The 13,543-nt window shown below is 31.6% G+C and overlaps 1 protein-coding gene across 1 annotated transcript in view; it reads left to right on the top strand.

Annotated features, from left to right (window-relative positions):
• Positions 1–3,297, top strand: part of LOC125861866 (uncharacterized) — a 23,852-nt gene extending 20,555 nt beyond the window's left edge. Inside the window, exon 17 of the mRNA XM_049541770.1 lies at positions 2,552–3,297. Coding sequence (XP_049397727.1) covers positions 2,552–3,202 — 651 coding nt within the window. The 3' untranslated portion in view covers positions 3,203–3,297. The remainder of the gene's footprint in view (positions 1–2,551) is intronic.
• The last annotated feature ends 10,246 nt before the right edge of the window (positions 3,298–13,543 follow it).

The following is a 13,543-nucleotide window of genomic DNA, read 5'->3' as shown; positions in this document are numbered from 1 at the left end:
AAAAAAAAAAAAATTGTTTCTCAATTGCTAATATAATCATTGGGTTTAAAGTTAAGATGGAACAATCATGATGCCATAAAACAAAAAATATTTTTTACATTAATTCAAATTATAAAATATCTTCAAATACCATTGATGGAGTTATTATTGACACTTTTTTTCATATTGAATTTAAAGTATCTTCAAATACCAAAGATGGAGTTATTATTGGCACTTTTTTCTCATATTGAATATAAAATCAAGGTTATATTAGCAAGTGTTTATCCTAATTTCTATTTTAATTTGAAAAAGATTAACAAATAAAAATATTTTCTATTTTTTATTAGAATTTTTTTAATCCTTATCAAAATGAAAATTAATAATGAGGTTACTTTTATCTTATATAGATGACCTTTATTATCAATTTAAAAAATATGTTTCGTAGTACTATTTTAATTGATAAACGGATATTAAAAAGACAAAAAAAATATTAAAAGAATTATTTTTAAAAATAATATTTTATTAGACATTTTGACCCAAAGGTAGTAATAAGGATATTTTTGGATCAAAATTTTAACAGTGGAGATATTTTGGATCTAAGTTTTGACAATAAAGATCTTTTAGATCAAACTATTTACGGATGATATTTTTATTTAATTTTACGTAAACTAAAAATATTTTTGACCCTTTATGTATTTATTTTATTATTAATATCTGAGAAGGACTTCTCTTATTCAAATTTTATGTATTTTAAAAAAATGAAAGAACCATCAAGTTCACTGATTGTCATAATCATTATCTTACTAGTCTTTCTCAATCCTCTTTACAGTATTTTATAAGTGAAAAAAAAGCATAATACATGAATATATACTTTAACTTGGCCTCAACTGACATTTATATTATTTAACTTTGAGTGTGTATAAGTAGACATTTAAACTTGTATAAAATTGAACAAATAAATACATTCGTCCCACGTGACATCAGTGGTGGAGCCAGGATTTTCATTAAGGGGGTTCAAAATCTGAAAAAAGAGACACATGAAGTAGCCAAAAGGGGTTCAACATCTACTATATGTACCTAAGAAGTTATTTTAACCATGTATATATTATATGATTTTTCGTCGAAGGGGTTCGGATGAACCCCCTAATAGTAAGGAGGCTCCGCCACTGCGTGACATACTACATGGTAATTTGTGTCCTACATGGTGTCCTACATGTATTATGTCACATAATTAGACTCATGTATCTAGTTGTTCAACTTTATAAAGTTTAAGTATTTACTAGTACACACCCGAAACTGGAAACATAAATATGAAATGAGATAAAATTAAAAGGTACATTTATTTATTATGCAAATAAAAAACCAATGCCCCTGTCCCCTTTTCTACATCTATTGTCTTTTACATTCTCTTTTTTTTAGGGAGTCAATCAAGTAAATATTCTTTTTATAACAACAATAGAAGAAAAAAAAAAGCTTTAAGTTAATTTTATTAGGTAAATGATTCTTTTTAAAGATTAGGAATAATTAGCTTAACAATGTGCAGACTTAAATCCTAGCCCAATAATCTTAATTCATAGGTATTGTTAGTTTTCAGAGAAGGAAAAACATAACAATCTGATTTTATTTTGTTATTGAACAAGTAGGAACATTAGTTTGATAAACCAACAAAGAAAAAATTTATGAAAGCAAAACTACTAACTTCATTATAAAACAGATATTTATAGAGTTTACAAGTAAACCAACTCCTAAGGATAAGATTAAAAAACTAACTAAGGATAAGATAGAAACTAGTTAACTGCTAAATAGTAAATAACTACCCTAACTACCCTACAATACAGAGAACTTGGAAGATATAGGATTCTTGTTTGAGTCGCGTGGATCACAAAATGGATCTATGATTTCAAGTCCACTTGTTGATTTCGAGAAAACCGAATCAATTGGCTTTTTTCCCAAAAACTGATTTCCATAACTATGATCGTAAATCTGGGGGAATATCTAAATATCAAAACGCTGTGTTTGATTTGTTGGATAGGGCTAAAGGTGACGCTGATATACACCACCCTGAAAGTTTAATAGAATTACAAAAGAAGATAGAGTCTCTTGCGCATCCTTACGATAGTTCTTATGCATATTTCTAACAAATATGTCCAATTTAAGCTTTCATGCATGGATCAGATGTTGGTAGCAATTGGCAAATCTATGTCCAATGACTAAGGTTCTACTGTTCTCTTTATTGCACGAGTTCAACTACAGTTTTATAGGCCACAATTAGAGTCCTCAAGATATCTGAAGATGAAATTTGATTATCATTTGACATCCAGACAATGAAATCTGTAGTATGACGAAGTAAATAGAATTTTTTCAGATTGGGAGGGATTGTAGATACACCCCTCCAATTTATATTTCTTGGTTGTATGATCTTTGGTCCTTGCTACACCCTTTCCCCATCCCCACCCAATGAAATGAAAAGAACTGGTAAAGCAGAGAGAATTAGAAGTATTTTTCATGGTAGTTCTATCCCCACCAATAGAACTGTTATCTGATTAGTGGTTTCTTGTTCACTGATAAGCAGGCGGTTCGAAGATGTGCAAATACAATTAGTAATATCGTGCAAATATGTGGCGGCGACTTCTTTACTCGGCGTTTCCATACAGATGGGAAACACTTATGGAGCTTTTTAAGTACTTCACCATTTCAAAAGAGAGCCCCAGGGTCTTTAGAGGAGACTCACTTGAAGCTTCCATACCGAGGTGGTTCTGCATCTTCAGGAGATTCAGCAGCTGAGATTTCTGATCTAAAGGTACAGGCTGCAGTGCTGAACATGCTTGCAGATCTTGCTCGGAATAAACATAGTGCTTCAGCACTGGAAGCAGTTCTGAAAAAGGTCAGTGGTCTTGTAGTTGGGATAGCATGCAGCGGTGTTGTAGGCCTACGAGATGCATCTATTAATGCCCTTGCTGGACTGGCTTCAATAGATCCTGATCTTATTTGGCTTCTTCTTGCTGATGTTTATTACTCGAAGAAGAGAGAGACACCGGGGCCTCCTACAACAGGAGAGTTTTTAGAGATATCTGAAATTTTACCTCCACCCTTGTCCTCTAAAGGTTACCTTTATCTGCAGTATGGGGGCAAGAGTTATGGTTTTGACATTGATTCTACTTCTGTAGAGAGTGTGTTTAGAACACTACATACTCAGATTTTCAGTTCACAAATGTACAGTTGAGTTTCCTATGTCTCTAGGAGCTCTTGAATTGTTATCCATTTTAGATAAAGTTTTTTTTTTTTTATAAATAAGATATTTATAGATTATAGGCATGAATGACTAATTTTGCAAAGTTCCAAGTACAAATTTGGACTTCTTTTCTTTTATTTTTTTTTCTAGAAATGAAGATCATATGTGATACTAAAAGGGCATGTCAAACTATATAACCGGTGCCATCTCTCTCCAAACCTAATGTGGTAGTTTTCCATCATAGGTTGGCTACTTGAACTTTCACGGGTTTGATTCCCGTAATTCCCTCCCCTACCTCTATCCTATTTTTTTTTAAAAAACTTCATACACATGTAACTTCATCACGATATTAACAGATTGAAGAATATTTTTGATGATTTGGCTTAGATTTGGTATCTATGAAAAAGTAGAAGTTGGATGGAAACGGATGATAAGGGCTCGATTGTCGAACCTTCAAATTGAACTTAAATTTCAGATAATATTGACTTACTAATCGCATATTTGACTAACTTTTATTTAGATTAAAACTTTTAAGTGTTTATTTTAAAGAATGAAGAAAGTGTATGGCCAAACTTTTCGTAAAAAACTTATGTGATATTTTTGAATACTAACATAAATAAGTTTTTAAACAAATGCTGAAAAATAGTTTCATTAAAAAATAAGTTATTTTAATTTTGTAGGACAACATGACTACCAAAACTACACATTTACCAAACTTACTAGTACTCTATCTATGTATTATGTATTAAAACCCATATATTTGAGATATACTAGTTTAGTGCACGTGCCAAGTGTGTATCACATCAATTAATAATGAGATAAATTTATTTAAAGCTGAACAATATATATAAGTATGATAAAATTTACTTTTTATTTTATTAGGGAGTTTCTCTAATCGACAATCATTACTATGAGCCTCGTGATGATACAATGTCTTGCTCACATTGTTAGAACTGCCCTTGCCTTGCAGGGGTATAGAACAAACTAAACTCATGGATCCACTATAAAGGTCCTACTCAAAGACACTGAGGAGTCGCCCGAAAGTCGGTGAGATCCTAACCTACGTTGGCTACGTGATTTATGGAGAATGTGAGTTATCTGTATTGAAGACTGATTCAAAGTATGACCTAGTCACATTTAATTTGTTAGTAGTTTTCTATTTCCTTGGGCTGTTAGCAGTCATGCTGTATTATTTTCTAGTTTTCTGATATAAGATAGTTGTTGCTTAGTTAGTGGAGTAGTGGTCAACTTAGTGACTTAGTGGTTTGTTTATTTGTAAGCCTATTTAAAAGACAATACTTTGCTTTTGATTTTAAAATATACAGAAAATTTGAGATTTCAGCACATATCGAGAACTTTTACTTTTGGCCTTTGTTCTTAAAGTTTTGTTGTGTCTTTTCCCAACAGTCTGAACTCTGTTTCATATCCGTGCTCAATACTATTCCCAAAATATAAAATTCGATGCTCAAGTAAAAATACTCTCTCTGGATTGAGATAAGTTTTCAACAGGGCCTCTTAAAGAGGTAACTACTCTGTAATAACTCTGTCTGAGAAACACTTACACTTTTATAAAAAAATTGCTCTCTTTCTCAATGTAAAAACGATACATTTAGGAATCATCTAATCCCCTTAAACTTTCAAGATTTATACTTTACTCTTGAACTCAGTTGTAACTTATTAAAATAAATTTAGGGAAAAATGTTTGATCAAAAGATTCTCAACGGAAACTTAGTAAATAAGGTTCATGTGAGCATATAAACATGAACAACAACTCAAAGATCTCAATGCATAATATATAGCAACTCAAAATCAAGAATTTAGAATTCGGAATCGATAACATAACTCATATCGAGAATTCTTGAAACTAAGAGTATAACCTTAAATTAAACTCTTACCGTCTGAATTGATATGTAGGGTGTGAGGATGAACTCAGCTCCATCACTATGAATATCCTTACATACCTGGGAGAATTATGTTCTTGGCGTGACTCATAGACTGACTTGAAAATCCTAACTTTCTCATTTTGGATCCTTGCTCTAGGTCTTGGAGGTGTTAATGAACATAAAAAGATTGATCAATACTGTCTAAACCCTTAATTAAGTGTAAAAATGTCGAGATTTAGACTTAGAAGGGGTGGGAAAGGACTGAATACCCATCTTAAAACTACTGAATCGATTCTACCACCTATGACTGGTAGAAATTTCTACGATCTATACCGGCCAACCCTAAGTAGGTAGGACTCAACTTCCGAAACACTTTCCATGAGACCCTTCTTATGAATCGTGGGATTTTCTAAGGTCCGTAGTAGGACCCTCTCGTAGGATCCAAAAGTTCCTCAATTTTTTTCTGTGTCTGGAATCCTTCGACGGGAATTTCCTACGGCTCATAGAAGCTTCTAGGGTCCGTCTTGTTGAACCGTAAACACTTATTAGAGACTAGACATTTTTTTTCAAAATTTAGGTCCCTTTCTACTATTGCTTTCTACGGACTGTAGACATGCTTGTAAAACTGGCACAAGATTATTTTCTGCAACTTTTTCCTTTCCAACCCAAGTCCCAAGTTCTGAGGTGTTACAAAATAATAGGCAGTGCTCAAATATCTTTTTCATAAACATATCTTTACTTTTATACATATGACTTTTAAAATTTGAACATGAGATAACTTACTTGAAATCATGCATAGCATGAAAATACTCAAAAGTAGCTTTCATAACTTCATAATTAATCTTGACAAATACTTGCAAAATCAAAATCATATAATAAAACATGTAGTTCATTTTAATATCATATCATACTAAGTGGGAAGCCACAAATTTGATAGTTGAAATANAATATCTTTTTCATAAACATATCTTTACTTTTATACATATGACTTTTAAAATTTGAACATGAGATAACTTACTTGAAATCATGCATAGCATGAAAATACTCAAAAGTAGCTTTCATAACTTCATAATTAATCTTGACAAATACTTGCAAAATCATAATCATATAATAAAACATGTAGTTTATTTTACTATCATATCATATCATACTAAGAGGGAAGCCACAAATTTGATAGTTGAAATATCATTTTATCCCTATCCTAATCTAAAATATTATAAAATATCTAATAAAATAAATATTAATTAATCAAAATATTTGCACAACCTTTTCACCTCCTAACTTAATTGCAAGCTAAAGAGTTATAAAGTCGGCATATTCATTTGTAAGTTACAAAGTGACCTGCTAATTATCTAATTGATTATAATATTATGAGTAAGGACTATGTCATAAAAGTTACTCTTGTAAGAGTAAAAATTTAGAGGACCAGATTAATGATGTAGTTGGAATAGGAAAAAATAATATTCTAAATAATAGTTATTAATAACATATGTAGCGGTATACTGATCTACTGGAACGATAGTTATTAAGAAAATATGTAAGGGTGTATTTGATCTATTGAAATTATTGGCATTTCAATGTAGCTAATTTATTTTATATCCTTAACTCATAATTTATCAGCTTCCATATTTATTTGAGGTTTATCCAACTTCAGTTACATTTTTAAAATTCTCACAACTTTTATTATCAGTACACTAAAAGGAGAAGAATTTAAAAAGTTGCATTCAATATTATATTAATTAGTATTAACTAAATTCAAATGACAATTATCAAATATATACAAAAAATAATTATTTACTATTATAAATATAGAAACTTAAACAAGTGCTTCAAGTTTAGATGAAAAGAGATGAATAAACACAAAAAGAGACCATTGATATATTAATGCAGATGAGAACATAAGGACATTAGGGAATCAACTTTTTTCATAATGTTAGATAACTTAATACAAAATTTTATCATCATCATAAAATTTGTGTATATATGTTGTTGTAAGATAATTGATAACGTATTCTTTTTGTATGTTTTGATTTTTTGTTCATAGCACAAAGAAAGTCCTATAATATATTGTACCAAATTTATCATTTACGATATCGTAGACGATTAAATTTTGGGGATAAACCTGCAAAGCATGTTCCCAGAACTAGTTCATTGATATGCATCAGAAATCTTTCATAAAAACTCTAACTTTTGCATAAAAATCATAGCTTGAAGAGGAATGGGTAAAACCCTAGATTGAAACATAATTCATTATATAATCAAAATAATTTAGGCATAAGAGCGAAAGGAATACTATCATTGAATTCTTACATACCTTAGTGATGAATCTTGAAGAAAAATCTTAAAAGATGTACCCTAGCCTTGGTATTTCTTGAAGTTCTTGAGAGTAGGAATTTTGGAATGAATGATAGGGTTTTTATTAATTTTCTACATCATTAGGGTCATTTAGATGACTTCCTAAATGATTTTAGGACAAAAATACCCTTAAAATAAATAAATTATAAGAGCTAGAAGTCAAAATTTTATTTCAGTAGACAACGAGGTCCGTATTCACTCTGTGTCGCAAAGCCATCACGGAGCTTCTACTAGGTTAGAGTGTCTCTCATCTCATCTTGGATTGATGCAAATGTGATGGCGCTAAAAAGATGTCCCATAGACCTTTATTTGATTGGTTATGACCCGCCTAAATCTTTATATTCTATGAGATAATGTCGTTTGAAGTTGACCCTTATGTGTACACATACGAAAACTTAGCCAATAAAAATGAATTGAACTTGGCTTGGTGTTAGAGATCCCTTATGACCCTAAATCACTTCCAATATGCTTGATACACTTGGTAAAAGACCTTAAAACACATGAGCAAGTAGGACATCACTCGGTTCTAGCTCATATACTTACGACAAACAATTCGAATGCTAAGACTAGAGTTGTGAGGTGTTACATGGGTTCCTACATTTGTTTTCTATAAATGTTATAAAAGAATCATAATGCACGTAATTAGTGCAATTTTTATGTGACATTATTTTTCTATAAGTATGTGTACTTGCATGATATATTGAACAATTGGTGTTATATACCGCCATTCTTATTGAAAATTTCTATATTTGTAATATATAGTTTTTTAAAAATAACTTTGATAGAGATTAAAGCCCCTTTATTCAAAATAAATGTATGTACAAAATCGGACCAAGAAGCCCAAATGAAATAACTAAATGCAAAACGAAAAATCTCCGGGCCCAATCCATTAAGGGAACGGACTAGGGTTATATAAAGTTTCTTACAAAGTAGGGTTTATTTCTTATCTACTCCTGCATCTCAAGAAGCTAACACTACCATGGTTGTCCGTTTCTTTTTGTTGTGGGTGATGGAAACCTACCTTCGTTATCTCCTATATTCTTTCTCAACTTGCAGAAACCTCCCTTTACATTCTTCTTTCCGTCAAATTCTATAAATATTTGACCTTCTTTTGCATTTTGTAGAGGTATCTTCCGGTGGATGCAGTGGATTCCAAGATGATTTTGACAGAGGTACCAAGTCTTGAGTGCTTTGGAAGAAATTCTTTGTAAGATCCTTCTCCTTCGTTTCTTCATTTTCCTTTGTTTGTTTCCCCTCTCTGATATATTTTGTTTTTTGTAAATGAATCACAGTTGGACATATCCAGATTCTCTTGATCTCTTTCTGAAAAACTTACTTTTCCATTCCAATAATTTATATTGCTAATCTTGAATTAAGGAATTTAATAATAGTGTTTCATAATTGATTTTTGAACTTTTATTTATATTAGACTCTATATAATGATTGGAACTAATGAATTTTTGATTCCAAATCTAATATGAAATAAACTTTGACATAACAATGTGGCCTAGATGCAAAAGACTCTTAAGACATTAGATGTGTCCATGATGCCTCATAATATATCTTGTTTGTATTTTGGAACATACATGATATGGCATTGGTTATTCCTATGACGATTTTAATATATTGAAATATTATTTATAACTCCCATTAATAATATTTATTTGTGCTTATTTGCGTCAATTGTAGATGCAAGTATATGACATTCTAGATTTGGCCTTAGTGTTTAATATTGTCCAAAGAATCGTTTAGCCAAACAAGGTTTACTTGGTGCTATAGATAAAGTGATTTGTCTACTTATTATTATTGGAGTGTTTTATAGCTTTATACTAGATATCAAGATTTAATCTATAATATGTGTAAAGTTCCTATAATCTGTGAAATAAATATAGTTTGAAATCTATAAAATGATTGGGAATAGCACTAATACAACTAAAATTATGAAAGAAAGAACAATCAAGATCACTAGTTCTTCTTTCTTCTCTCCTTTGAAACTGTTATGTTTGGCCTTTGATTGCAAATCTGTTTCTATGAGTTTCAATAGTTGAGGATTATGTGGATCGATTCCTTTATATAGTAGCAAATTAAGTCATGTAGAACCTTAATTTATTTTTCCATAAGGTTTCATACTCATTTTTCAAATATGCAACCTGTTCAATTTAAAGCCCTTTTTTGATTATGACAAACAAAGCAAGAATAACTATGCCAGTGTATCCATCTACTCACCCCATTCACCATACTGCTTATTGGAGAAACCGTTTTTGACCTACTTAGTTCTTTAATAAATCGAAACAAATATATCTGCTGCTATTTGTGTGACATAATTCAGACGTCTAACATAAGTAAGATTGACTAATTTTTTAGTTATTTTACAGATGGGTATTGTATCTACCGATTCAATCAAATAAATCTATAAAAATGAAAATTAGTTCTGGAATGATCATTCAGATCTTACTTTGGTACTTGTCAAGTTTTTAGTGTGTTGATCTTAAAGAAATATACTTAACAAAGGTATTTGCATATTTGTGAAGCTTAATTTGTAGTGAACTACAATGTGGTCTTTAGTATTAAACAAGTGTACTATCAAGAATTCTGAGGCATGGTCATAGATTTATTTATTTTAGCTTAGAATTTGCGTTATGTATAAATATATATATGTGGTATCTTTTAATTAGTTTTAATTTTTGTAATTTTTTTTACAGTTTTTTTCATCAAAATTTGCTCGATCAGTTTTACGCCTGAATGATTGTGTAAGAATGTGTAACTGTAATGGTTCACTTGTTGTCGAACAAGGATGACTTAAATTTTCACCCGAACATAAAAGCATGGTTTTATGTTGTGCTGAAAATTTAGGCCATCCTTGTTCAATAGCAAGTGAACCATTATGGTTACACGCACTTACACGATTAATCAGGCGTGAAACTGATCGAACCACAAAATGGGGGACATCTTGATTTTCCGGGTAATCAATACTTCATTATTCAAATATTTGGAACAGGCAGTTGTGAGAAGATCAAGTTCTACATTGACATTGGCAAAGGAGGAAAAATAGCACGGACTTATGTGGAAGCAACTATTCCAGTAAAGCCATTGCGAACAACTGAGATAAATAAATGAAGAAAAAAGACTAAAACATTTGTTGCATCAGAGTCTGAAAAGGTCACATACATTTTGCTGCATCAATTGGCTCTGATGCAACAATTGTTTTACCCTCTTTTCTTTACTGAATTTATATGAGTTGTTTGAAGCAGCTCAACCGGGGTAGTTTCTTCCACATAGGTCGTTGCTTTTTTTATTACTTTGCCTAGTTGGCCCAGATTTACCGACCCCGTGACTTACTTCCGCCTTTCTATCCTGTTGGCGATAAAAATAGGTTAACTCAGATTTGTACAAAGATGACAACACAAGATTTTTTTATCAGTTACATTTTTACGTCACCTTTACGGTAGGTTTTTTCACACACTTATACTAAGTTCTTGTACATAAAAATTAATAACACATTTTTTTTTGACAATACTATTGTGGAATGATCAAAATGTATTGAAACATGAAAGAACATAATCACCTGTTGTCAATTCATCCATATTAATTGCTTGTGCTTGGCTGAATTTTTTTTTGTTTTCCAGTTTGTGTATTTTTTTCTTCAATCGTTTAATATCGACCTTCTTTATACCTATGCAGGAAGTACCAGAATATTGGCAAAAATATTTACCAAAAGGAAAAAGCTCGGAAGGTCGATTATTTTTCTCTGATGAGCGGATAAAAGAATGTGGTCTAGTTATTATCATAGCAAATCATGTTTTGATGTTTTGACATGTGGATGGGAGAAAGTTCTTGACCCTTAGGGCATGAATGCAGGAAATGGTTGTATTTTTTAACTTGCCCATCACCGGGGACGTACATTTGGTGTACGAAAAATCTAAAATGCTAGAAGTACGATGCCGAAAGAACTACTTGTATGCCAGTCTCTCATTAATGATTTTTAATTTTTTTAATTGTTGCCTCGTTGTGTTGTATGCTTTTTACTATCAATAGCTGTTCTTAGGATCAAGAGCCTACCATATTTAGACTAAAACACAATATTTAGATTCTTCTGAACGATAATTGTTAGGATCAAGAACGTACTATCATGCCAAAGAGCTAAATTTGATAACAAGGGTATAACTTTATTTCTTAACTAACCCCACCTAGTAAGCGCTATGTTCGACTTTATCACAGGCCACCCCTATGGCATGATGTTCACGTAATCTAACTGTCCCCTCCTTACACCTTCCTTATGAAACATGTTGCTCTTGAAAATCACAAGAAACTGACTCAACGCCTAAAAAGGCTAAAATAAGTTCTGGACCTCTTAATAGTCAACTAAGACCTCACCTAGGCCAAAAATCATCCCCCCAAATCCAACGAAACTCTCGGAATTTCGATCCGACATCCGAAACCCGAATATTGACCAAAGTCAAACCAAAGGCTAAATTTTCATAATTTCATAACTTAGGATCTCAAATCCTCAAAAAGACTCAGAAACTAAAATTGAAACCTCCCAAAACTTAGATTCCACATTCAGGAACTGATGGAATCGACGGAATCCTATTCCGACACTCGAAACTCCAAAAGACCCTAAAAACCACTACCTTAACAACTTAGCCTCTAAAACCCACAAAACTACCAAATTCTCAATTTTTAACTCAAATCTAAAAACCAACTTTTCAAACTCAATCACAAAAGACTTGGGGTCGATATCTGGAGGAAAAAACAGTAAATTCATGAAACTTTGCAAAATGACCAACGGAGTCATTACAATTATATTGATAGTTAAACCACATGATATAAAAATGTTTTTTAAAAATATTATTAATTATGACTTGTTTTATGTGTGCCTGAGTGCAGACCTAACATAAAGATATATACATGTTGTCAGGCAGTGCTCAAATATCTTTTTCATAAACATATCTTTACTTTTATGCATATGACTTTAAACATGAGACAACTTACTTGAAATCATACATAACCTGAAAATACTCAAAAATAGATTTCATAACTTCATAAATAATCTTGACACATGCTTGGAAAATCATAATCATATAATAAAACATGTCATTGATATAATCTTTTCTAAAAACTCTAACTTTTGAAAAAAAATCATAGCTCGAAGAAGATTGGGTAAAATCCTAGATTTAACCATACTTCATTATATAATCAAAATAATTTAGGCATGAGAGCAAAAGGATTACTCTCATTGAAGCCTAACCCACCTTAGTGACGAATCTTGAAGAAAAATCTTGGAAGATGCACTCTAGCCTTGTGTTTCTTGAAGTTCTTGAGCGTAGGAATTTAGGAGTGAATAAGAGGGTTTTGATTATGAAAAACTGATTTTCTACATGTTTAGGGCCATTTAGAGGACTCCTAGAATGTTTTTAGGAAAAAAATACACTTCAAATATTTTGTAAGAGCTTGAAGTCGGAATTTTATTCCAGTTGACAATGAGGTTTGTATTCATTCTGAGTGTCGGAGCTTTTGTCATGTTAGAGCGAATCTTGTAAATCAGTCATAACTTTTTACTCCAAACTTGGATTGATGCAAACATTACGGCACTGGAAGGAAAACTCATAGTCTTTTAATTTGATAGGTTATGGGTCGCTAAATCTTTAAATTCTATGAGATATGTCGTTCCAAGTTGACCCGAATATGTATTCATGTGAAAACTTAGCCAATAAAAATGCATTGAACTTGGCTTGGTTATAGAGATCCCTTATGACCCTAAATCACTTCTGATACCCATATACTGATGCGGAAGCTAATTCATAAATAAATCTGAAAAGATGGGGAATACCCATGTACTATAACTGAATATATCAAATCTGAGAGTTTAATACAAAGAAATATCAAACTCAAAATACTAAGATGAATCTAACTATGTCTGAAATAAGCCTTTAAACTGACTAGAAATGTTGGGACATGCCCCAACTAGGTCTAGCAAAACTGAAACTAAAGACTAAAAGCGATAAAGATAAACATGTCACTAGTCCTCGAAGAATGAGGACTCACCACTGATGCTGCTGAACTGGAGATCGGGAACTGATCTAAGCGTGATCTG

This window comes from Solanum stenotomum, chromosome 4 (assembly GCF_019186545.1).
Source record: "Solanum stenotomum isolate F172 chromosome 4, ASM1918654v1, whole genome shotgun sequence".
In the NCBI taxonomy this organism is placed as follows: Eukaryota; Viridiplantae; Streptophyta; class Magnoliopsida; order Solanales; family Solanaceae; genus Solanum; species Solanum stenotomum.
Note: the sequence above shows the minus strand (reverse complement) of the source record. Positions and strands in the feature narration are given on the sequence as shown.